Genomic DNA, 27,613 nt, shown 5'->3' on the forward strand with positions numbered 1-27,613 from the left:
TTTTGTTTATTAGACTGAAATGTCAGAAAGTTTGATAATACTATATATAAGTCTGTATCCTTTATCTGAAAATTTGAGATCAAAGATGCTTCAGAATTTTGAACTTTTTAAGGTTATTAAGTGCATATATCATATATTATATAGGTAACATCCCTAGCAGGCTGTAATGAGTATATTATATTCAACATGCCAACTATAGATATTTCCATTAACAGTTTTAGATGAGATCAACTCAGATGTTCCTGTCAAATGAGTCCAGGTTAGGTCAGGTGTACCAAAAGAAAAAGACAGAGTTACACTTTATTATTAAGGACATTACCAGGATACAATCATTTCTCATACATTATGGTAAAATTATAAATAGGTACAACCTTTTTGGAGAGCAATTTGGTACTCTGACAAAATTCTAAATGCACGTATACTAGTACTTTGATTCAGCATTGTCATTTCTTCCTATTGCCCACACAAATAGGTTTCTTTTAATGTGCACAAAAATTTTAGGTTTGCAAAAGTATTCAGTGCAGTTTTGTTTATGGTAGCAAAAAGATTAGCAGCAACTTAAGTATCCTATGTAATAAAAGCCTAATATGCTAAGTGTCTGGTTGTCCATTCAACCAATCAAAGTATAATATGCTAATGATACACTAAGGCTGCTCAGCCGCTCACTATGCTGTGCACTGACCCCAGGGGGCAGACAGTCGACCAATCTCTATGACATATACTGATCACCAGGGGGCAGACGCTCCGATTGGTAGGTTAGCTTGCTGCTGGAGTCCAGCTGGTCAGGAGTGAGTGAGACATGCCGTGAGCCCTCCCATGGACCTTCCTCACCTGGCCAACTTCCCATGTCCCTCCCGGCCCCGATCATGCACCGGTGGGGTCCGTAGACCTGGCCTGTACCTTCTCACAATCCGGGACTCCTCCGAGGATGTCAGAAAGCCAGTTTTGGTCCAATCCCACAGTCCAGGCCGAGGGACCCCACTGGTGCACAAATTCGTGCACCAGGCACCTAGTCTGTTAAATAAAGTATGATATATTTATACAGTAGAGCCACTAAAAAGAATGAAATTTTATTTACTAATCTGACATGATCTCAAAAATAAAGTAGAAAAAAAGAAAATGGCCCTGGTCAGTTTTGCTGAGGGGTTAGAGCATTGGCCCTCAGACCGAAAGGACTTGGGTTTGATTCCCGGTCAAGGACATGTACCTTGGTTTTAGGTTTGATTCCCTGGCCCTGGTTGGGAGGCAACCAGTTGATGTATCTCTCTCACATCATTGTTTCTCTCTCTCTCTCTCTCTCTCTCTCTCTCTCTCTCTCTCTCTCTCTCTCTTCCTCCCTCTTTTTTTCCCTCCCTCTCCCCCTCTTCCCTCCCTTTTACTTTCTCTCAAAATCAATGGACAAAATATCTTCAGGTGAGAATTTAAAAAAAGAAGAAATAAAATGCAGAACAACATTATGTACTTATGTTTTACAGAAAATAAAAGAAAAATCATTTTGATGTTCATTTGTGTGTTGTATGTAGAATATCTCTGAAAGGATATATTAGCAACTAAAGAATAGGATTACTATCCTGGACATAAACTGGAGGCTGGGATGAAAGGGAAATTTATTTCTCTTTTCAACCTTTGGTATTCTTCCAATTGCCATGTGCATATGCCACCTTTTCTTTTTTTAAATTGAATCTCAAAATGTAGTAGGATGATGATTCATCTTACCCAAATATGATCTTAACCTCTTTCTGAAAATAATAATGAATTTAAAATATTTTTAATATCCTTTTATGTTATCTATATATATAAAAGGCTAATATGCTAATTGTCTGACCATCTGACCAGTCCTATGACATTCACTGACCATCAGGGGGTAGATACTCAACACAGGAGCTCCATGACATGCACTGGCCATTTACAGAGAAACGGCACCACAGACCTGGCACCCATAAAGCAACACTCAGCTTCCCCCAAGTGGGACACAGGCCCTGCCACCAACCTGGAGTTACAGCCCACCAAATCGCAGCCAACGCTGCCAAGATTCCATGGCACAAAGTGCGGCCCACAGCCCAGCCGAGCCTGAAAACGGTGGCTGTGGGCGCCAGGTAATGATGTCACGTACCAATGCATGACTTCCTCTCCCTAGCGACTAGCCTCCTTAGAGTTTCTTCAGCCCAGGAACATGACTTGCTTTATAGCCAAGTGGAAACATTTTACACTTTAACCAAACGTCTGTGAAGCGTTTTCCCGTGCCTCATCTCATTTGATCCTCACAGAAATCCTGAAGTAGGTAGATAGGAGACTTGGTGGAATCCTATTTTCATTAGCCGGAAAATGGAGATTTAGAAAGCTTAGACACTTGACCCGACTGAAAAGAAGTAAGAAATGGTGGACCTTGAAAGTGATTTCAGATTTTCTCACTGCGCAGAATATAGTCAAACACTGCTACAGTTAAATATTTCACCCTTTGTTCGGCCTGCTTGATCTACAATAATAATATGCTTCGTGTTGATATTTACTGCTGTGTTGCTGACAGTTACCTGAAAGAGAAGTTGGGGGTGCTTTACTGGGCTGGAAAAAGTTTAGCTAAATCAGAAAGCAGGTCTAATTAAGCAAGTTTATCTCCATATATGAAGCTATTCCTGGCACCAATCGCATGCGTGTGTTTCAATCTGTCATTGTCGATAGTGAATTTGGTTGACACTTCTATTATAGAGAAAGGGCGAATAGCAATATTAAAATATTTCTTCTAATTAATTTCAGTGTGCACGAATTCGTGCACTGGACTTCTAGTATATTATATAAAATCTAAACTAAAATGGCAGAACTTTTGCTCCTCACAAATTTTACCAGTAAGTGTTTAGAGACCAAGTCTCTGCCTCTGAATTCTGGATTCTCTGTAAAACTTCTCTTAAAACCGTAACAGCTTTAAAAAATACTTGGATTTCTGTTTCTACTAATTGGAAGATATATATATATTGGCTGTTGCCAAGAAATTTCTTCTACAGGTAAAATAAAGTGTTGATAAAGATTTGTTGTGCTTCCTAGCTGGAGTGGCTCAATTGGTTGAGCATCATCCTATGCACTGAAAGGTTGCCGGCTCAATTCCTGGTCAAGGCATATACCCAGGTTCTGGGTTCCATCTTCGGTCAGGGCATGCAAGGCAACCAATTGATGTTTCTCTCTTTCTTTCTCTCTTTCTCTCTCTCCTCTCCTTCTCTACCTGTCCCCCCCCCCTCTCTCTGCCTCTCCTTCCCTCCCTTTCTCCCTTCCTCTCTCTAAGTCCTCAGGTGAAGATTAAAAAATTTTTTTTTATTTAAAGATTTGTTGTACTGACTTTGCAGTTTATTGAGATTAGTTGCATTCAATTATTTCGTGGATGATATTCATATGCTTGATAATAATAAAAAGTATTAATATAAAAAATTTTATTTTCGTGTCTTTTTCTTTTAAGATGGAAATTCCTTCTTCTAGCATTATAAATCAGTACATTGCTTGTCAAGGGCCATTACCACACACTTGTACAGATTTTTGGCAGATGACTTGGGAACAAGGCTCCTCCATGGTTGTAATGTTGACCACACAAGTTGAACGTGGCAGAGTAAGTCACACTTGAATCTTACACATTGCTTGGACCGTCTTCAAATTACATTGCATATACTTATAGTCAAAGTGTTCACATTGATTTAGTCTTTTTTATAACCTTTACATCCATAGAGGACAGAAAGTAGATTAGTGCTTGTCTAAGTCTGGAGTTGGATAAGAGGAGTGGGATAGAGGAATGAATACACAGTGGTTACTGATGGGTATGGGATTTCTTTTGGGAGTGATGAAGTGATTGTGGTAATGGTTGCACAGCTCTGTGAATATATTAAAAACAATTGAATTGTGTACATTTTAAAAAATTTTTTCAATTACAATTGGTATACAATAATATATTAAATGCAGGTGTGCAAACCAGTGATTAGACATTTTATATAACTTATGAAGTGATCAACCGAATAATTCTATTACCCATCTGACTCCATACAGAGTTATTACAGTACTATTGACTGTATTCTAATGCTCTACTTTACATTCCTATGACTATTGTGTAACTACCAATTTGTACTTCTTAATCCCTTCACTTATTTTACCTATTTCCCCAAACCCCCTTGCATCTGGCAACTATCAAAATGTTCTCTGAATCTATGAGTCTGTTTCTGTCCTGATTGTTTATTTTAGTTTTTAGAGTCTGCAATATAAGTGATATCTTCTGTCATTTGTCTTTCTCTGTCTGATTTATTTCACTCAGCACAGTACCCTCTAGGTTCATCCATGTTGTTGCAGGTGGCTAAGTTTTATTCTTTTTTATGCCTGAATCATAGTCCATCATATATATGCATTTCTTCTTCTTGATCCATTCATCTATTGATGAACAACTTGGTTGCTTCCATATCTTGGCTATTGTAAATAATGTTTCAGTGAATATATGGACATATATATCTTTTCAATTTTGTGTGTGGTGTTTCTTCAGATAAATACCCAGAAGTGGAATTGCTGGGTCCCTCCCTGTCCCTTGTTATAATCTTTTTTAAAAAGTATATATATTGCTACCCCAGTGTTTTTTTTTTTAATTTCCATTTTTATGAAATGTCCTTTTCCATCCTTTTATTTTCAGTCTGTGTGTGTCTTTTGATCTGAAGTGAGTCTTTTGTAGACAGTGAATATAATGGTCTTGTATTATTATCCATTCAGACACCATATGTGTTTTGTTTGAATCATTTAATCCATTTGCATTTAAAGTAATTGGTGATGGATATTTATTGCTATTTTTATTCATAATTTTTATCTATTTTTTCCCCTTCTTTTAGAGAAGACCCTTGAACATTTCTTGTAATACTGGTTTGGTGGTGATGAATTTCTTTAGTTTTTTTCTTATCTGGAAAGCTCTTTTATCTCTCCTTCAATTGTAATCTTGGTTATAGGTCCTTCTTTTCATCAGTTTGAATATTTCTTGTCAATCCCTTCTGGTCTGCAAAGTTTCTGTTAAGAAATCAGCTGACAGTCTTATGGGAACCCCCTTGTAAATAACTAATTACTTTCCTCATGCTGCTTTTAAGAATCTCTCTTTGTCTTTAACCTTTGGCTTTTTTGTTATTGTTTTATTGATGAGAGAGAGAGCAAGAAACATCAATGTGAGAAAGAAACATCAGTTGGTTGCCTCCATCCTCCTCTACCCACCTCCACCCCCCATCCCCGCACACACCTCTACCAGGGATTGAACCCACAAACTCTTGGTGTATAGGACTACACTCCAAGCAACCAAGCCACAGCAGCCAGGGCAACCTTTGGCATTTTAATGATGTGTCTTGGTGGGGGCCTCTTTGGGTTCATCTTGTATGTAACTCTCTGGGCTTCCCAGACTTGTATATCTGCTTCCTTCATTGGGTTATGGTAGTTTTCTGTTGTTATTTTTTTCAAATAGGTTTCAAGTTCTTGCTCTTTCTCTTCTCCTGGTAAAAGTTTTAGTCAGAAAGCAGGTCTAATTAAGCAATGTTGGTACACTTGAAGTTGTCCCAGAGGCTTCTTATACTGTCCTCATTTTTTGGATTTTTTTTTTCTTTCTGTTCTGATTGGGTGTTTTCTGCTTCCTTATCTGCCAAATCACTGATTTGATCCTCTGCTTTATCTTATCCTCTGCTGTTGGTTCCCTGTAATGTATTCTTTTTATTTTGTGTTGATTGATTGATTTTAGAGAGAGAGAAAGAGAAACATTGATTTGTTGTTCCACTTATTTATACATTCATTGGTTGATTCTTGTATGTGCCATGACCAGGATCAACCTTGGCCTATCAGGACAACCAACTGAGCTACCTGCCAGAGCCCCCTGTAATGTATTCTTTATTTCATTTATTGTATTCTTCATTTCTGATTAGTGCTTTTTCTGTTTTCTGTCTCCATTTTCATGTTTTTTATCTCCATTTTATATTTCCTATCTATTTATTGAAGTTCTGACTAAGTTCATCTACTCTTCCCCTAAGTTCATTAAGCCCCTTTATAGCCAGTGTTTGAACTCTACTTCCAACAGATTGTCTCCATTTTGTTTAGTTCTCTTTCTGGAGTTTTATTCTGTTCCTTCATTTGGGACATATTCCTTTGTATCCTCATTTTGGCTGCCTCCCTGTGTTTGTTTCTATGTAATAAGTGGGCTGTTAAGTCTCACAGGCTTGGTAGATTGGCCTTATATAATAGGTGTCTTGTAGGCCCCAATGACACAGCCTTCCCGATCATCCAAGCTGCTCCAGGTCGACCCCCCCATGTGGGCTAAGTACACCCTCCTGTTGTAGTTGAACCTTGATTGCTGTTGGCACCTCAAAGGGAGGATTTATGCCCAGACCACTTTGCTGCAAGGACTCACTATGACCACCTTGCAGGATCAGCTGTGCAGGGGCAGACCCCACAGAGCAGGACTTTACAGCAGGGCTCTGATGCCTGCTGGGTCCGCCCCTTGAGTGTGTCACTTGTGGAGGTGGTTGGGTGGTGGTGCTTTGACGTTTTCTGAAGCTATTCACCAGGTGCCGCCTATGCCCTGCCTAGGGTCACCAGACCTGAGCACAAAGTGATTTGCAGGTGGCTACTACTTATCCTGAGTTTAGAGGTGCCCAGGAGAGGCCAGGCTGCTAACCAAGGCAGGCTGCCTCTAGTGCCAGGACTGGTGCCACTTAGCAAGAGGTACGGGGCACACTGAGGCCAGATGCTGCTTGTTTGAGAGATTTTGGGAAAATTGTTTATATGGAAAAGGCACTGGAAAGAGATTGGGTGGGCCCACAAGTTGGGTGGGGTTGTCTCATAGAGTCACAACAGTGTTAGCCAGATTGATGGAGACTCAGATATGGCACCCACCTTCTGGCTCTATGGAGGGAAGGCTCAGTAAAGAAATGAGGGTCTCTGCCAGTACTTCTACCTGGGAGAAAGCTGCCCTTCCAGCCTTCACTGAACCATTCAGTTCTTCCCTGTGTGTCCCTGGTGCCTTTCAAGCTTCTATAAGTCCAAGTAAGTCCCTGTGTGGGCCCTTTAAGAGGAACGCCTGGTGATAGAAAAAATTAAGTCAACTTAAATTTTTAAAAGATAGGAATGCCTGGGACTCCAACAGCCCCTCTCTCTGTCTTACTCAACCACAATCCCCACTGGTTTTCACAGGCAAAAGTTAAGGGGACTTCTCTTCCTAGTACTGAAACACTGGTCAGGAGCTTGGTGTGGCGCTGGGACCCCTTGCTCCTCAGGGGGTCCCTCCACAGCCCCAATATCCCTACTGATTTTTAACTGTTACACGTGGGTGTGGTACCAGCCCATTCTGCATCTCTGCCCCTCCTACCAGTCTAGACATGATGTCTGTATATCCTTAGCTATTTGACTTTTGTTCAGCTAGGCTTCAGGCAGTTCTGAATGAAAGTTGTTTTGTAGTTTAGTTGTAATTTTGATGTAGTTGTGGGAGGAAGTGAGCACAGCATTTACCTATACTGCCATCTTGACTGGAAGCTGAATTGTGTAGTTTAAATGGGTGAATTATCTATCAATAAAGCTGTGTGTGTTTTTAAATTCTAATTGTGAAAATAAATGGATTGCATTTGGCATTATAGTTTAAGATTCTTTCTCATTGTTAACTTAAATCCAAAAAGATTAAAATTAGTGCAGCATTTTGCCATTCTTGTAGTAATAATTAATTCAGGCAAGAATTCATCACACATGGTAAAACATTGAGTGAAAGCTTATTGTATACAGGATATTTGCAGTCTCAAAATATATCCAAACAGCTTATTATGAAGAGAAAAAAATGACAAAGAAAGGTTAATAGTTGACAGAACTAGGTGCAAGCATGTATGAGAGTTTATTAAGTTTTTCTTGTAACTTTTCTGTAAATTTGAAAGTTATATTAAAATATTATAATTTTTAATATATTTTTTTAATCTATTGATTTTAGGTGAAGTGCCACCAGTATTGGCCAGAGCCCACAGGAAGTTCATCCTATGGGTGCTACCAAGTCACCTGCCACTCGGAAGAAGGAAACACTGCATATATCTTCAGGAAGATGACACTATTTAACCAAGAGGTAGGAAGAAAGATAGCTACTGTTCATTAGAACTGTTATGTTCAAGGTGAAGACTTCGAAAGCTGAAAATGTTTTCAGTCTGAGTTCTGGTTACTAAAAAATACTATTTTTAATTATTGAACTATTTGATTTTGGGGGATGCTTTGGAATCTCATGAAGTGTATTTTCTTTCTATAATAAATTTCCAATTTCTATAGTTAAATATGAGTGGTCAGTGAGAAAATAATCTAATAAATAAATACTTATTACTCTTAAAACTAAGGATATTTAGTTTCAGATTCCTCTCTGAAATCAATAAAAATATATTTTAAAAAAACAACTATGCATACTCATAAAAAGTGTACCTTAGCCGAAACCGGTTTGGCTCAGTGGCTAGAGCGTCAGCTTGCGGACTGAAGGGTCCCAGGTTCGATTCCGGTCAGGGGCATGTACCTTGGTTGCGGGCACGTCCCCAGTGGGGGGTGTGCAGGAGGCAGCTGATCGATGTTTCTCTCTCATCGATGTTTCTAACTCTCTATCCCTCTCCCTTCCTCTCTGTAAAAAATCAATAAAATATATTTAAAAAAAAAAAAGTGTATCTTAGATGTTTTTGGTTATAATGATTTTTTTTTGCCTCCAAATAATATCAATCAAGTATTTGAGTACATCTGTGGAAATGGAAAGAACAATTAATTGTAAGTTATCAAATTATTCCTCTTTTTGAAGAGATTACAGGAGAGAAATTTCAGTCTCCTTAGTATTAAAGAGGAAAGATCATAGGCAGGACCCTCCTACAGCAGATAGATCATATATTTCTTTCTTCCTTTTTAAATATATTTTTATTGATTTCAACAAGGAAAGGAGAAGGAGAGAAAGAGGGAGGGAGAGAGAGAGAGAAACATCAATGATGAGAGAGAATTATTGATTGGCCACCTCCTGCATGCCCCACACTGGGGGTCGAGCCTGCAACTCAGGCATATGGCCTCACAGGGAATTGAACCAAGACCTCCTGGTTTATAGGTCAATGCTCAACCACTGAGCCACGCCAGCCAGGCCATCATAGCTTTCTGATCTTCTTCTTCTTGCCAACTGAGTCACTCTCCTTAGCTTCCAAACCCAAACCCAGAGATGGAAACTGATTAATAAATGATGGCTTAACCCATTTGGAAGATGTCTGTGGAAAGTGGCATTGCTGTCAGTCTACTAGAAACAGTGTACCCCACTTTTACTGCCTGCAACTAGATATTCCCCTGCCACCTTTGGTTTTGAAGGGCGCTGTGAGAAGAAGCAATTGCTAGAGAAGAGCAAACAACACAAACTGTGAAGACCCAGGCCTATCCCTTTGGAAATGAGTACTCCATTACCTTCCACTTGCCTGAGTATGATTAAAGAAGCCCAACAGGTAGAGCCTTACCAAAAAGGAAGGAGCTAGATGTTGTGCTGACTTACATTAAAGCAATCTGACATTTATTAAAGCTAAAGTTATAAGAAATTAAAAATTGAATGGTTCCAAAATCTTATGGGCTAGAGATTCCATCAGAATGAATTTAGTGTTTAGGATTATATACTATATAGCTCATAATCTAACATAACAAGGCAAGCCAGTAAGATATTTCTTCATTTTCTCAAGTAGATATGAGAGGTTGTAAATAGTTACATAGACTAACACTGATATCTTCAGCATAGTCTCTTTATTGTACTCCACCTGTAGATTATTCACAACAGTTTTATATACTGTAGTGGCTTTTCTTTACAAACCTGAGTACATCAAAACTAGACTAAGACACAAATTAGTTTCTAAAGTGTGACCCAAATGTAATTAAGAAAATAAATTTGCAGAGAGAACCAAGATGACAGCATAGGTAAACACCTGTACTTGCTGTATCCCACAACCACATCAGAATTACATAGCAACTGTCATCCAGAACCACAGAAAAGCTGGCTGAGTGGAAGTACTACAACTAGAGAGGTAAAGAAGAAAGCACATTGAGACTGGTAAGAGGTGTGGAGGCACGGAATGTGCTGGCACCCAAGTGTGCTGCTTTTTTAATCAGGAGGGAGTGCAAGCTCCTGCTTGCTCTGAGCTCCAGTGCCGGGTGAGACTTGGGGGGACCCAGACACATACGGGGAGAAACTGGACTGTCTGGCATCGGGGCAGGAATGCAGGGGCAGCCTTCTTCCAGACTGAGGTGCTTGCAGTGGTCATTGTTCCTATGCTGGGACCTCCCCAGTGCAGGGCTGACTGGCAGCCATTGCTGTTTGCTCCACCCTAGAGATTAACTGAGACCCCGCCCTACCCAATTTACAACCCCATCCAAGCTGTGCTCAGCGACTTTTGCATATGAATGGCCTGTCCTTTCTCAGTCTAAAACCTGTCAAACAAGCTGCTGCTGGGTCAGGGAGCCCCCAAAGCTATCAAAAGAAGGCCCAAGGCCGCACCAGCCTGCCTTGCTTCACAGCTGGAGCCTCGTCTGGGCACTTCCAAACCCTATACAAAGAGGAGGAATCTGCAGATCTCTCTGTAGCTCCTGCTGGGCAGCCCCAGACAGTGGCTGACTTTGCACCTCCTTGGAGACCCAAGAGCCAGTGTACCCAGTGGTCAGTGCGAGACCATACCAGATTACAACTCTTCACATCCATTAGTGACACACTAAAGGGGCATACTCAGTGAGCACCAAAGCCCCACTGAAGCAAGTCCTGCCCCATAAGGGTGTCTCCTACACAGCAGCTCTTCCATTATAGACACAGCTGGTCCTCACAGCCAATTGGCCTGGAGGTCAATTCCTCCCAGTGATACCAACAGCAATCAAGGCTCAACTACAACAAGACTGTGCACACAACTCACAAAGGGGTGTGCCAAGAGTGTCCACCTCAGGTAACTGGGGAGGCTGAGCCACTGGGCCCTACAGGACACCTACTACACAAGGCTACTCTATCAACTCAAGGAGACTTAGCAACTACCCAATACATAGAAACAAACACAGGGAAGCAGCCAAAATGTAGAGACAAAGAGACATGTCACAAATGAAAGAAATGGAAGAAAGCAAACTACTGGATATAGAGTTCAAAACCACAGTTATCAGGTTACTCAAGAATCTTCTAGAAACCTCCAAGGAACTTAGTGAGACCTTCAAGGACCTTAGTGAGAATGCCAAAAAAAATGGAAAAGGACCAGTCAGAAATTAAACATACACTGACTGAAATAAAGAATATTATACAGGGATTCAACAGTAGACTACAGGATTCCGAGAATCAAATCAATGATTTGAAATACAAGGAAGCAAAAAACACCCAACCAGAAGAGCAAAAAGAATCCAAAAATATGAAGATAGTGTAAGGAGCCTCTGGGACAACTTCAAGCGTACCAACATCCAAATGATGGGAGTGCCAGAAGAAGAGAGAGAGCAAGATATTGAAAACCTATTTGAAGAAATAATGGCAGAAAACTTCCCCGACCTGGTGAAAGAAATAGACTTACAAGTCCAGAAAGCGCAGAGAACTCCAAACAAGAGGAATCCAAAGAGGACCACACCAAGACACATCATAATTAAAATGCCAAGGGCAAAAGACAAAAAGAGAATCTTAAAAGCAGCAAGAGAAAAACAGTTCATTACCTACAAGGGAGTACCCATACGACTGTCAGCTGATTTCTCAACAGAAACTTTGCAGGCCAGAAGGGAGTGCCAAGAAATATTCAAAGTGATGAATAACAAGAACCTACAACCAAGATTAGTCTACCCAGCAAAGCTATCATTTAGAATTGAAGGTCAGATAAAGACAAGAAAAAGCTAAAGGAGTTCATCACCACCAAACAGGTATTTTATGAAAGGCTGAAGGGTACTCTTTAAGAAGAGGAAGAAAAAGGTAAAGATAAAAATTATGAACAACAAAGTGACAACAAATACGTATCTATCAACAAGTGAATCTAAAAATCAAATGAATAAAAAAAAATCTGATGAACAGAATAAACTGGTGAATGTAATAGAATCAGGCATGAAAATGGAGCAGACCGACAATTCTCAGAGGAAGGGGGTGTGGGAGGATGCGGGAAGAGATTAGACAAAGATCTTATATGCATGTATGCAGTACCTGTGGATGCGGACAGTGGGGTGGCGAGGGCCTGGGGTGGGCTGGAGGGGAGCTATTGGGGGGGGGGAGAAGAGGGACATCTATAATAATCTGAACAATAAATATGTTTTTAAAAAATTATGGGAGGAAAAAACAAAAAAAGAAAATAAATTTGCTATCATGTAAACACATACACACTTGGATGGAGAGATAGAGACAAACACTATCCCAAAACTAATTAAAATATGATTTTTACATGACCCATTCTTATAGGTTATTGGTACCATTAAATCCCCCCCTTTTTTTGTTGTTTTTTTTTGTTGTTGTTGTTGTTGTTGTTGTTGTTAATCCTCACCCAAGGATGTTTTTCCCATTGACTTTTAGAAAGAGTGGAAGGGGGAGAGCCAGGGAGGGAGAGAGAGAAAAACATCAATGTGTCTTGAGATAAATCAATTGGTTGCCTCCCTCACTCTCCCTGGCCCGTGCTGTGGATAAAACCTGCAATCCAGGTATGTGCCCTGACCAGGAATCAAACCTGTGACCCTTCAGTGCACAGGCTGACGCTATAACCAATGAGAAACACAGGCCAGGGCAAATTCTTTTTTTTTTTTTTTTTTAATAGTAATCAAAAGTAATCTATATACACTGAGTGGCCAGATTATTATGATCTCTGAACGCATAATAATCTGGCCAGTCAGTGTATATTAGATGCTTTTCATATTGTTAAGGATTCTGAAAAATTCGTTATTACATTATACTGGGATATCATTAGGAATTCTTTTATCAGTCCCTTTCTTTTTTTAAAATATATTTTTATTGATTTCAGACAGGAAGGGACAGGGAGAGAGAAATAGAAACATCAGTGTTGAAAATCATTGATCAGCTGCCTCCTGCACGCCTCCTAGTAGGGATCAAGCCTGCAACCCGGGCATGTGCCCTGACTGTAATCAAACTGTGACCTCCTGGTTCATAGGTTGACACTCAATTACTGAGGCACACCAGCTGGGCACATCGGTCATTTTCTTAATTAACTTTTATTTTCATGGTCTTTTCTGGAAATGCCCTTTAATGTAAATGACAGTAACCAGATTTCATATTGTTGAATGACTATAACTATCGATTATTGAGCATAAGATTCCAAACAGCTGATTGGGAGATTGCAGTTTCTCTCCTAGAATCCTTTCAACATAAGACTCTCCCTTTGAGGTATAAATGTTGTTTCATTTGTAACTGAAGAAAGTGAGGTTCTAAAATATTAAATACCTTAACAGACAGAGTCAAGATGTATAAATCCAAAATCTTTTTCTCTTTTCTACTAACTCCTCAGGGCAAAAAGAATTAAGCCGAGATTTGACTTTGTGTTTTTTTGATCTTCAGTTTTTAATCTACATTTCTCTTGAAAATTTATTTTCCTGATTTCCATGATTTCACTTATTTTTTAGGATTAGCTCAACTTTGTTTATAAAAAAATGTTTTTATTTTGCCATATTTGTTCATCCAACAGTTCTTTAGTTTTCTTTAAATGTTTTTCTAGAACTTGTCTTTTCATGTTTACTTATCATCTTGAACATACTTTAGAAATATAGAAATTGAGTTATAAGAAGAGGAATGATCCAAGTAATGGATACTTAAATGGATACAACTGTTTCTATAAAATGTATTTTTTTATTGAAATTTTGGGTTTTATTGTGCATATTTATCACTTTGGGGAGAGGTAGTGGGAGTAGTTTCTTTTACTCTTCTTCTAAAATTAAAATGATATGAATATTTATTTATATTTTAAAGTTAATTCCTAAATTAAAGTGCATAATTTTTCTTTTACACTTAGAAAAATGAGAGTCGTCAACTCACTCAGATCCAGTACACAGCCTGGCCTGACCATGGTGTCCCTGATGATTCCAGTGACTTTCTGGATTTTGTTTGTCACGTACGAAATAAGAGGGCCGGCAAGGAAGAACCTGTTGTTGTTCATTGCAGGTATTCTGTTTTCTGTCTTTTATGCTTAAATAGCTGGCATTTTTAAAGGGGAGTATGTATTTTATTTTGTTCTTAAGTTGTGACTTTCACTATAATTAGAACTCAAAACTGTTCTCTGAAGGTAGAAAGCAAAAGGTATGTTTCAATATGATTGGCAGAAAGTTTATCATAAGAAGTAAAAATACTTTATTGCACTGATAGTTAGAAGCTTGTCATTTTTACAGCTTAACATCTCTGAAAATGGGATTTGTTATACAGTTGATGCTATCTTAGACTTGATGAAATACAATAATGTAGGCATTAGATCTAGTTTTCCCCCTCCCAGCAAGGTACTCCTTGCTGGCCTATGGCCCCTCTCAGCACATTTGGTGAGCTCTCTCACCTCGCTTGGAATGGCCCTACCCAATACCATCACAGGATAAGCCCTCCTATTGTAATTGATTCTTGATTGCTATTGGCCCATTCATGTGTGGGATCAACCCTCAGGCTGACTGACTGTGAAGATCAACCCTAACCACAGTGTATGAGCTGCCGTGCAGGTGCTGACCACATGAAGCAGAATTCACCTCAGCAGGGTTTGCTGCCTGCCAAGACTTACCTTTGGATATACTACTTATGAAGCTAATTGAATCCTGCTTTGGTGTTGTCTGAAGCTGGCCACTATGTGTGCTTGTTATGGGGCCTCTTGGGAGGGACTCTGGTGCAGGTCAATGTCAGAAGCTGCCTATGACTAGCCCTGGGCAACCTGTTTGGAACTACAAAGCGATCCACAGTTTGTGGCTGCCTCTTCTGGACTTAGGTGTGTGTTGGAGGATCAAGCTCTGCACCAAGACTCACTTTTACCTGTACTGGACCTGGGGGTATGTCAGCAAAAGTCCCTAGGAACCTTAAGATCTGCCTCTGCCTACTTCCTCCTGCCGGCTACCTGTTAGGCTCAGTCACTGAAAGAGCTTCGGGAGGTACTCAAGTTGCATGCAGTAGGTTTTAAGTCAGTCACCAGGTGAGAAGAGTTCTCCAGATCTATAGGGCTTCAATCTTTAAAAAAACACACAAAAACAATGTCCCATGTGGCTATTTATTTTAAAGAGGGAGGGAGAGAGAGAGAGAGAAACATCAGTTGCCTCCCTTATGTGCCCCAACTGGGGATTGAACCCACAACCTAGTATGTGCCCAGACTGGGAATTGAACCTGCAACCTTCTGGTGCATGGGACAACTCTCCAAACAACTAAACTACACAGACCAGGGCTATACTGGTTCAATCTTGGTGCCAGTGCTGGGCCTGAGGGCACTCAGCATATGTACCAGGGTATACAAAGTCTAGCTGCCACCCATAGGGTACTCCCATACCTTGGTTGTAGGGTAGGGTCTCGGGCAGTCATCAGGATGGGGCCAGCATAGTTTAGCAGGCTAAACAGACCAAGATTTGGCTGTGTGAAGGGAAGGTGTGCACCAGTTGAGATAATGAGGGGAAAAATTTCCTCTGTCCTAGAGCCATTGCAACTCAGTCTGCCCAGATTCTGCCAGAGCCTGATCTCAGCAGGAAGGGGTCACTGGGAGTCAAGAGATGGGGAGGTGCTGTAAGGTATGGGGGAAGTTGGAGGGTTTAGAGTCTACCCCAGAGCCACACAATTCATACTGTCCTGGATTCTGCCCAGACCTCAGCAGGGTGGAACCACCAAGAGTCAAGAGGGTGGGACCTCCAGGAGCTTAGAGAGTGGGGCTAGAGGATCTACCGTGAGGGGAAGGTGCCGGTAAGGATCACAGGAAAGGGACGAGGGAATGGCCCCCACCGCTAAGTCATACATCTCAGTCACTGACATCCCTTGAATCTGCCAGACCTCTCATTGCCCAAGCCATTGATTGAATCCTTAACAGGGCAGACGCTCCATAGGGTGGTTCAACAGGAAGACCAGAGGGTGGGGCAATTGCTTTCCCCAAGCATGGAGAGGCATGTTCCACCCAAGATGGTGTCGGCATGCAGTACAGTGACTTAGCACAGGGGGTCCTGGCAATTGTCCCCTCAGCTCTGTCCCCAGAGCCACAAACCCCAGTCTCTCATCACATGACTCATCTCTTCTGCCCTCCCTAGGTGAGTGGCAAGTGCTAGGGTGAGTGGCTATGAACAAAATTATGTGTGTTGGCCCTTTAAGACAGCTCCTGAGTTTTTAGGGGACTCCAAGGACTCCATCTCTCCCTGGTGGAAACAGAAATTTCGCTGCCATTCACAACCAGATGTTACATGTGCGCCTCTTCCAGGCTGTGGTGCTTTGGGCTGGGGAGCCAGGGTTGGACTTGAGATCCCATGCTTATCAGGGGAAACACCCTGCAGCTGAGATATTCCTCCAGAACCTCAGCCACTGCCTGTGGGATTGGGGCCAGCCCTTTTCACACCTCCGCACTTCCTACCAGTCTCCATTGGCTTCTTCTGTAAATCCTTGGTTATAAGCCTTCTATTCAGCTAGTCTTCAGTTGGTTATTCAGGTTGATAATTCTGTATTTTAGTTCTACTTCCAATTAGGTCCTGGGTGTATCTTCTACTTACTCCATTGTCATCTTGGATCCCTTCCTCTATTATTTTTCATTTTAAAGTGGAGTTGCTCCAATAAGCTTTTATATCTTGTTCATATTTTAAAAACTAAAATGTAACTTTTAAAATAGTATTTTTTACAGCTAATAATGGGGGATTGTGTTGATATAAACCATTTTAATCTATATTGTGTGAAATTTTTATCAATTTTCAAAATAATTTCTAGTTGGCTTGCTACTTTCATAACATTAAACATTAAATCAAATTGTTCGTTTTATGATTCGAAACTTTAATTTTCTGCACAAAATCCACAGAAGTTTAACAGAATAGTATCCTTGCCCCATATTTGCCTTTTTCAGTGCTGGGATTGGAAGAACTGGGGTTCTTATTACTATGGAAACAGCCATGTGTCTCATTGAATGCAATCAACCAGTTTATCCACTAGACATTGTAAGAACAATGAGAGATCAACGAGCCATGATGATCCAGACACCTGTAAGTACTGTACTTCATGCATTCTCAACATGATGATTTTTGTTATCCGTGTATATTCTGAACCATATTCATAGCTTTTTAATATCCTGCCAGGAGCTAATAACTCCTAACACAGGAGTTTGTCAAATACTGCCTGAGCCAAGTCTGGCCTGCCACTTGTTTTTGTAAATAGAGTTTTATTGGAATACAGCCATGCTCATTTGTTTATATATTACTTATGGCTGCTTTCACACTATAATAGCAAAGTTGAGAAGTTACAACAGACACCATATGTTCTGAAAAACCTAAAATATTTACTATCTGGTCTTTTACAGAAAATGTTTGTCAACACCACTCTAGCATGACAATATTTAAGTGTTTAGACAGGCTCAGAGGAACTTGCCTTGTATTACTTAGTCAGGGAGAATGCTAAGAATGAGAGTGTCCCTGACCTGGAGACTCTTGATAGACCTGCTCTGTGACACAGCTGTGGCAAAATGCCTTTCTCTTTTATATAAGCACTTAAATTGCAACAACAAAAATCATAGAAATTCCACACTGATTCTGAATAATGTTTCAAGATCAGAGGGGAATCATGGAGTTTTAGAGTTAATCTTAAGATAACTTTTTATAGTAAGCCATTGTGGAATGTTAGCATTAAACTTACTACAGTGAATTGACATATGTGACCTAGTAAGTACCTTGTTTTTACCTTTAAATTATAAAAAATTTCGAATATACACAAGTAAACAATATAATTAACACTATGTTGAGTACTCAGATCCAGCAACATTGGCCATATTATTTCATCTATACTGCCACCTACTCTCTCCATATTTGAAGCAAATCTAGACGTCATATAATTTTGTCTATAAATATTTTAATGTGTATCCCAAATAGATAAGGAGTATTTTTCCTTCTAAACAAAATCACAATACCAGTATCATATCCAAGTATAATTAACAAGTAATTCCTTAATATTATCAAATAACCGTATTCAAACTTTCAGTTGTCTCATATAGTTCATGGTTTTTAAATTTTAGAATAACTATTGAAATGTAATTCATATACCATAAAATTTACCCTTTTAAAGTCTACAGTTCAGTTGTTTTTAGTATATCACAGAGTTTTACAACTTCGTTACTATCTGATTTTAGAATGTTTCATCACCCCCAAAAAGAAACTTTATACCTATCTTCCTTCATACCTTCCCAATCTCACCTGGCCCAGCCCTAGGCAACCACTCATCTACTTTGTCTCTATAAGTTTACCTATTCTGGACCTTTCATATGAATGAATTCATATAGTTTGGTCTTTGTCATTGGCTTCTTTTAATTAGCATAATATTTAAAGGGTTTTACGAAAATGCTCTTTATCAAGTTGACAAAGTTTCCTCTGTTACAAGACTGTTTAGTGTTTCATCATGTAAAGGTATTCAATTTTATCAAATGCTTTTTCTGGGTCTATTGAGATGATCATGTGAATTTTGTATTTCATTCTATTACTGTCTATTACATTGATTGATTTTTGGATATTAAACTAAACTAACCTTTCATTTCTGGGATAAATCTTACTTGAAGATAGTATATAATTCTTTTAATATGTTGCTTCATTTGATTTGCTAGTATTTTCTAGAGGTTTTTGTATCTATATTCACACATAATGACATAATGTATTTTTTTATTTTTAATTGTGGTAAAGTACACAACATGCTTCTTAACAATTTTTAAGTGTACAATTCAGTAGCCTTGAATATATTCACACTGTTATGTAGCCAATCTCTAAAACTTTTTCATCTTGCAAACTAAAACTCTACCCCTTAAACAACAACTCATCCTCTCTCCTCCCAGTCCCTGGTAACTACCATTTTACTTTCTGTTTTTATGAATTTGACTTTCTAGATACCTCATATATGTACAATCATATAGGTTTTGTCTTTTTGTAATTGGCTTATTTCACTTAGCATAATATCTTAGAGGTTCATCCGGGTTTTAGCATGTGTCAGAATTTCCTTTCTTTTAAGGCTAAAAATACTTCATTGTGTGTATAGACCACATTTTGATTATCCTCTCTCCTGTCAATGGACATTTGGGTTGTTTCTACCTCTTGGTGATAGCAAATAATGCTGTTATGCACATAGATGAATATGCATATTTCTTTGAGAGACCCTGCTTTCAATTTTTTTGCATATATGCATGGAAGTCAAATTGCTAGATCATATCATACTTAATGAGTTTTGTTTTTGTTTTTACATTGTATGTAAAATCAGGTTCCAGATATGGTTCACACATTTTGATTAGTTTATATATCTCCAAAATCTTTTCATCTATAGTTTCCACAAACATCTTTTTTCTTGTTTCTTACCATTTATTTGATCGGGTGGTTTGTGCTACATAGTTTCCCACAGTCTGGATTTTGCTGATTGCAGTCCCAAGGTAGTTTTCTCTGTACAATAAACCCTCATTTGCAGACATCAATTTAATGGACCTCGGATTTAACAGACAAAATTCCCAGTCCATATGTCATATGTGAAAATTAACATCCTGTTAATTTTAAAATGCTTTTAACCAAGATTTGCTTATAATTAAATTAACAAGTTTTTTTTGTTAGTAATTCACTGTTACTTTTTTTTAAATAAATCTTTATTGTTCAGATTATTACAGTTGTTCCTCGTTTTTCCCCCCATACCTCCCCTCCACCTGGTTCCCACCCCACCCTCTGCCCTTACCCCCCACCACTGTCCTCATCCATAGGTATGCGATTTTTGTCCAGTCTCTTCCCGCACCCCCCACACCCCTTTCCCCCCGAGAATTGTCAGTCCACTCCCTTTCTATGCCCCTGATTCTATTATATTCACCAGTTTATTCTGTTCATCAGATTTTTTATTCACTTGATTTTTAGATTCACTTGTTGATAGTTATTTGTTGTTCATAATTTTTAACTTTACCCTTTTCTTCTTCTTCCTCTTCTTAAAGAATACCTTTCAGCATTTCATATAATACTGGTTTGGTGGTGATGAACTCCTTTAGCTTTTTCTTATCTGTGAAGCACTTTATCTGACCTTCAATTCTAAATGATAGCTTTGCTGGGTAGAGTAATCTTGGTTGTAGGGTCTTGCTATTCATCACTTTGAATATTTCTTGGCACTCCCTTCTGGCCTGCAAAGTTTCTGTTGAGAAATCAGCTGACAATCGTATGGGTGCTCCCTTGTAGGTAACTAACTGTTTTTCTCTTGCTGCTCTTAAGATTCTCTCTTTGTCGTTTGCTCTTGGCATTTTAATTATGATGTGTCTTGGTGTGGTCCTCTTTGGATTCCTTTTGTTTGGGGTTCTGTGCGCTTCCTGGACTTGTAAGTCTATTTCTTTCACCAGGTGGGGGAAGTTTTCTGCCATTATTTCTTCAAATAGGTTTTCAATATCTTGCTCTCTCTCTTCTTCTGGCACCCCCATTATTGGAATGTTGGTACGTTTGAGGTTGTCCCAGAGGCTCCTTACACTGTCTTCCTATTTTTGGATTCTTTTTTCTTTTTGCTTTTTCAGTTTGTTGTTTTTTGCTTCTTCGTATTTCAAATCTTTGACTTGATTCTTGCGATCCTCTAGTCTGCTGTTGAATCTCTGTATATTATTCTTTATTTCAGTCAGTGTATGCTTAATTTCTAGCTGGTCCTTTTTCATATCCTCGAGGGTCTCACTAAATTTATCGGTGGTTTCTAGAAAATTCTTGGAAAACCTTATAACCGTGGTTTTGAACTCTACATCCAGTAGTTTGCTTTCCTCCATTTCTGTCATTTGTGACCTGTTTCTTTGTTTCTGCATTTTGGCTGCTTCCCTGTGTTGATATAGTGGCTTTGTGTGCTAGGTGTCCTATAGGGCCCAGTGGCTCAGCCTCCCCAGTTACCTGAGGTGGACACTCTTGGTGCACCCTTTTGTGGGCTGTGTGCACAGTCTTGTTGTAGTTAAGCCTTGATTGTTGTTGGTATCACTGGGAGGAATTGATCTCCAGGCCAATTGGCTGTGAGGATCAGCTGTGTCTACGATTGGAGAACTTCTGTGCTGGAGACACCCTTATGGGACAATACTTGCTTCAGTGGGGCTTTGGTGCTCACTGAGTGTGTCCCTTATGGATCTGAGGAGTTGTAATCTGGATGGTCCCACTCTGACCACTGGGTACACTGGTTCTTGGATCTCCAAGGAGGTGCTGATTTAGCCTCTGCCTGAGGCCACCCAGCAGAAGCTATGGAGAGATCTGCAGATTCCTCTTCTTTGTTTAGGGTTTGGAGGTGCCCAGATGAGACCCAGCTGTGAAGCAATGCAAGCTGCTGTGGGGCCTTGGGCCTTCTTTTGGATGTTCTGGGTCTCTCTGACCCAGCTGCAGTTTGTTAGGTAATTTTATATTGCAAAGGACCAGGTCGTTCATATGCAAAGGCCTCTGCACACCGCGTGGGTGGGGCGGGGTCTCAGGGAATCAACAGGGCGGAGCAAACAGCTATGGCTTATCCTCAGCCCTGCCCTAAGAGGCCCGGGTCTCAGTGTCCCACGGTAATTGCTGCAAGCACCTCTGAGAGAAAGCCACCCTCGAGTTCTGCCCGATGCCAGATAGTCCAGTTTCTCCTGTATGAGTCTGGGTCCCCAGAGTCTCACCCGGAACTGGAGTTCAGAGCAGTCGGGAGCTTTTGTCTCCATCCCAATTGAAAAGGACAACTGCGTACTCAGTTGCCAGCCCTCTCCACGCACATGCCCCTGTACCTCTGCACTTTACTCCCACACCTCCTCTGAGTCTCAGTGTGCTTTTCTCTTTCCTTCTAATTGTAGAATTTCCACTCAGCCAGCCTTGCTGTGGTTCTGGATGATGTCCGTTTTGTCTTTTAGTTGTAGTTTTTAAGTGGTTGTGCGAGGCAGCAATTTCAGGTGTTTACCTATGCTGCCATCTTGGTTTCTCCCACTGTTACTTTTAACAAATTTTAGTGAATAAATCATATGTTGGAAAAAACACTAGTAATTTCACTGACATAAATATTACATATCTACAACTGTAGTCTACATATTTAAATCTAAGAGTCACTGCTCGTAAACAATGTTCAGCGAGTGATTAGCACGTGATCATACCACATTGCTCATGGTAATTGGTTATGTTGTCATTGGACATTCTGCAGCAGTTTTGTTTTTGTTTTTGTTTTTTAGTTTTTTGTTAATCCTCACCCGAGGATATTTTTCCATTGATTTTTGAGAGAAAGGAAGGAAGGAAGGAAGGAAGGAAGGAAGGAAGGAAGGAAGGAAGGAAGGAAGGAAGGAAGGAAGGAAGGAAGGAAGGAAGGAAGGAAGGAAGGAAGGAAGGAAAAAACAGAGAGAAACATCAATGTGAGAGAGACACATTGATTGGTTGCCTCCCACACAAGCCCCAATTGCAGGCTATGTCACCCGAGAACCGCCCTCTCACAATCCGGGACCCCGGGGGAATGTTGGAGAGCTGGTTTCAGCCTAATTCCCACAGGCTAGTTGGAGGGACCCTACCTATCTAGGCCCCAGCTTTGTACACTTCTTCCCCAAACTTAGAGTCTGCAATTTCTCCAAAAAGTACTGGTTCTTTTTATTGAAAAATTATATTAGGGAGCACCTGTGAGCACTAAGATTTCCTATTGCTTTGGGGTTAGTGTTGGTATTTGTCTGTAGAAATCTTCAATAGCCAGAAGTAGGAAAACAAACTTATGAATTAATACTGGTCCTTCCAATACAAATTCAGGAGCACAGTGTTTTTACTTAATGTCTTCTACCTTACATCTTTACCACCTTTCTTCTTTAACAAAAATGCTGGTTCTCTGCAATACCAGCAATGAAAGACTTAGAATATCACAAATACCCATATGTTTTAATTTGATTACACAAGAACAATCTCAGAACAACTAAACTAACAACTACCACAGACAGTATGGTTACTGAAAATAACTTAAAATTTTTCTACAGTTCTTTTTGCTTTTCGGATATATTCTACAAAAGATATACAGTCAAATTACTGTTACCAAGTCCCTTGATATAGCTCCTTTCTGTTTAGTTCTGCCACCAGCTAGATATACACATTGATTTGTTTCATGTTATTTTCAATTTGTAGATTTTTTTAAATTAATGGTTTAATTATGGGGTATATTTATATGGTTCCAAAGTAAAATCTGTAAAAGAAGGAAGTGTATTCAATGAAGTCTAGTCTCTAGCCTTCTCCTGAACCTTATTTTTTTTCTTTTATAGGAAATCATTTTTTAATGATATACTAGTATCCTTCCCTTGCTTTTATAATACAAGAATAAATTCTGTGTTTTGTGTGCTCACAACTGTAAACCTACATTTGCCCCACCCCATATATTGAGATAGATCTTTATATCCTCCTTTCTTTTATAAAAATAACATATTGTATGCCGCTTTCTCTACCTTGCTATTTTTACTTAACATATCCTGGAATTATTCTACAGTAGTCTTTAGATTTTCTTCCTCCCCCGCTACATTGTATCCACTGTGAGGATGTGCCACAGATTAATCACCAGGCCCCTTCCTGATGGCGAGTGGATCACTTTTACTTTTTTTCTTTTTAAATATATTTTATTGATTTTTTACAGAGAGGAAGGGAGAGGGATAGACAGTTAGAAACATCTATGGGAGAGAAACATCGATCAGCTGCCTCCTGCACACTTCCTACTGGGGATGCGCCCGCAACCAAGGTACATGCCCTTGACCAGAATCGAACCTGGGACCTTTCAGTCTGCAGGCCGACGCTCTATTCACTGAGCCAAACCAGTTAGGGCCGCTTTTACTTTTTAATTATTATAAATAATATAATAGCCTCACTTATGAATACATGTTTTCAATTTCTTTTTCTAGTTTATCTTTGATAGATTCCTAAGAGTAGGATTGCTGGGTCAATAGATAAATGTAATTTTGTTAGATGCTGCCAAATTGCCATCCATAGAGATTGTGGCAATGCTAGGAATATTAGCAATGCATGAGGGAGTTTTGCCAACAAAATATGTTGTCAGACTGTTATTTTTTGTTAGTCTGTTCATGAAGAATGGCATCCCTGTGCTGTTTTACTTTGTATTTCTTTTATAAGCAAGTCAAGTGACTTGTTTGTCATTTCTTTGTTTTATTTTCCAGTTTTTCTAATCAATTCTATTTTTCATATTTTCTTTTTCAGAGTCAATACAGATTTGTATGTGAAGCTATTTTGAAAGTTTATGAAGAAGGATTTGTTAAACCCTTAACAACATCATCAAATAAATAAGAAAGCAAAAAATCTGGAGTATGTGTTAGAAAACTGCTTTCCAATTATATTCACTGTGCCATAATACTGCTTGCAGGAAATGGCATCTAAACAAAAATGAGGAACTGACAAAAACTGAAAACTTCAGCACTGTTGCACTTTATGTTTAAAAAAAAGTCACTCTCAAAACCTATAATTCATGTGTTTCAAGACTATTTCATGCTTTGTTTCGAACAAATAGTGAATAACTGAGTATGTTCAGGGTAACTTATGAAATTTTGTAGTGGTGCCATGCAGTCCCCTACCGGAAGAATTGCCACAAACAAGGCTCAGAATTCTCATCATCTCTGTTACACACCTGTACTTTGAAAGCAAAAAGAAGTAAACATCAGGAGTCAGCTCTGGTGTTTGCAGTGATTCATGTACTTACTGTATTACTTGATTACCAGATTTTATTTTTTAAATTTTAGCAATATCATTTTCAATATTAGCCAATACACTGCCTATGGATGCAGCACATCTTTCCCTACACTCCCCCTGTAGAGACCTGCTGTTCATAAGAAGAAAGGTGGAATTGCTTTTCCCAGGAAATGCTGCACATTGTCCATTTACCAGCATCTTACAGAAAATATAAATATGAATCTACAAATTTTCTTGAATTTAATAATGTAATATATTTACCATAAGGTTGGCTTATTCCAAATCATGTGATTTCATGTACTTGATATAAAGGAATGCATGTATTATGTCTTAACCCCGTAAGTGCCTTGAGACATCTTTGTATGTCTAATGAAGAGGCACTCATTTGACCCACTAGAAGGTATGTGTGTATACTGTACACTTACATCTTTATGCATTTTTAATCAGTTCACATTTGAAGATAACTTCTTGTATTGAGAGATATGCAGTCAAAGAAGGGTAAGGAAATTATGTTTCTTACTCAGACCCTGTATTTTGTCACAGGAAGCAAAGGTAATTTGTGTTCTTCTGAGAGCGTTCTGCTGCTATGGAATTGTTTAAATCTGCACATTCCTTTCCTGAAAGACAAGCGTTACAGTTTAGCAGCTCAAGTTAAAAGATGCTTTATTCTTCAAATTTATATTTGTTTTATCCCTCACTTTAGAAATGGCATCTAATAGCACATTAAAGTTAAACATATTGATACTAGCATTAGACCAGTTAGTTGCTTATTTCTATTACTAACAGAATTATTACTCTTCAGCATTCATTTCAGTTCATATCACATTTTGTTCACACTAGTCTATTAGTTAGGATACTTCAAACAAGGAATGAGAAACATTGTTTGACTTGTTTCAAAGTATAATCCCTCAGTAACTGAAATGAAATCCCTCAATAACTGAAATGAGGATTTTTCTGGTCATTTTTGTATACCATTAAGTTACTCCAATTTACATGTACTTACTAGGTTTTAAGCATATTAATTCATGGAGAATGTTGGCTGTCCTGCCTGATGAAGGATCTGATGCCCTTTAAGGACTTATATATTTTCCTTTCCAGGTTTTTTTATTTTAATTTTTAAGTCTACAGGGAGATAGAACTTTAAAATTGCCCTGTTCTAATATAAGTGGAAATTTGCTCACCTATTGAAGTGTTATAATTACACAATTATTTTATATGGGTTATGGTTGAAATTGACTTTTACTGGTGTCTGAATATTTCAGAATAATATTGATAAAATTTAGGGTTGAATGGTGGATATTTTGGGATGCCATTTAGTATGAGGAGGGAAATGTACATTTTAAAATCTTCAGTATAATCTAAATGATGTTCTTTCAGTTAGTCAAAATCCATAATAATAAATTTTAGGAAGTTAAGTCCTAATCATTAATAGCCAAGATACCAAATAAATTATTATTAAAGTATTTTAAGTTTTCTAAAAAGAATAGTAAACATAACCAGTATGTCTAAGAGAAACTCTCTTATCTATTTCTGAATTTCATAGTCAAGACAGTATAAGAGTAAATAAATTGTAGTTTTATTTGAACATTCCATTCTCTGACAACAAATAAATGTAATATAGGCTGCTATATGACATGATCAGTTGAGAAGTGAAATCATGTTCAGGTCTACATAATTAAAAACTGGGCAGTTTTTTCACATGAATTAAAAAGAAAATTGGTCTGTTCTGTGTGGATAGAATATGACAACTGCAGATTTAAAAACAAAAGATGCAGTTGTATAGAGATAAACAGATAAGTGGCATGGTTGGCATGTTCTTTAGGGCTTAATGTTTACACTTCTGAGATAAACAATTGTTGGCAATGAGCACTGCTGCCCTTTTTAACAGTTAAGGCCAGTGTTTAAATCCCGCATATATCAATTGTTCATCTGGGAGTTGTTCTCTGTCAGTATTGTTATGTACAAAAAGATTCTTTTTTAAAGGCACATTTATTGGGGTCTTAAATTTTAAAATATGCTAATTATGCTTCCCTGTTCACTCAATAGATAAGACTTTATCCATTATACCTAAGAATTTTTTAACCTGTTTATTGATCTATGTAGGGTTCTAGAATCATCCTAGCTTTGGTACACCAAGTAGGTCTAGATTTCACTCATATCATGTAATATCAAGTGATAAAAATGCCAGATTTCTTGTATCTAAACTACTGTCCCCTTCCCCCACCTTCCCCAGTCAATCAACATTGACTGTTACTCTCTCAAGTAGAAATAGTTATTGGTGAACCAAGGCTTTTTTAAATGCTAAGAAATGTTTGTGAAACCTTTCCTCTCTGATTTATGATGGTTTTACAATGTTCATTTCAAATGTATGTTGGAGCATCTGATTTGTGTCAGCACTCACTACACAGGATGAGGAATATTTTGGAATAGACTTTACATTCACAAAAAGAATTGGCAGTATTTGTTACACCAGTGCACTCATTCAAAATAGTTGCAGAGTAACAGCATCTATTTTGATTTCCTTTGTGTGGCCTCCATTTAAACTGTATAGTTGTTTATAATTTGTTGGCAGGTTTGATCAGGTCTAATCAGGTATTTGAGCAAAAGCCTCCTGTTTCCACTGGCAGTACTATGTACAACATTAGAACTAAAAGGAACCTGAAAGATTTTTATTTAATTTCACTCTGTTATTTTAGGCAATGTGTGTGATTATCATAAATTTTCATGAATTTTAGGGTTTCAGCGCAAGAATTATATTCAGGCAGTGATTTCACTGATGTCACTTAGTTTAGAAAATAAGTAGACTTTTCAAAGTGGTCCTCATTGGGCCTTGATCCAG

At 38.8% G+C, this 27,613-nt stretch overlaps 1 protein-coding gene across 3 annotated transcripts in view; it reads left to right on the forward strand.

The window, feature by feature from the left end:
* The window catches only part of PTPN4 (protein tyrosine phosphatase non-receptor type 4), a 238,741-nt gene extending 213,981 nt beyond the window's left edge, over positions 1–24,760 (forward strand). For all 3 annotated transcript variants that reach the window (XM_080669872.1, XM_080669870.1, XM_080669871.1), the window contains 5 exons: positions 3,446–3,592; positions 7,955–8,083; positions 13,959–14,107; positions 16,995–17,130; positions 24,289–24,760. In XM_080669872.1, the coding sequence (XP_080525998.1) occupies positions 3,446–3,592; positions 7,955–8,083; positions 13,959–14,107; positions 16,995–17,130; positions 24,289–24,375 (648 nt within the window). In that variant the 3' untranslated portion in view covers positions 24,376–24,760. The remainder of the gene's footprint in view (positions 1–3,445; positions 3,593–7,954; positions 8,084–13,958; positions 14,108–16,994; positions 17,131–24,288) is intronic.
* The last annotated feature ends 2,853 nt before the right edge of the window (positions 24,761–27,613 follow it).

The sequence above is a fragment of the Plecotus auritus genome (assembly GCF_963455305.1).
Source record: "Plecotus auritus genome assembly, chromosome: 5".
NCBI lineage: Eukaryota > Metazoa > Chordata > Mammalia > Chiroptera > Vespertilionidae > Plecotus > Plecotus auritus.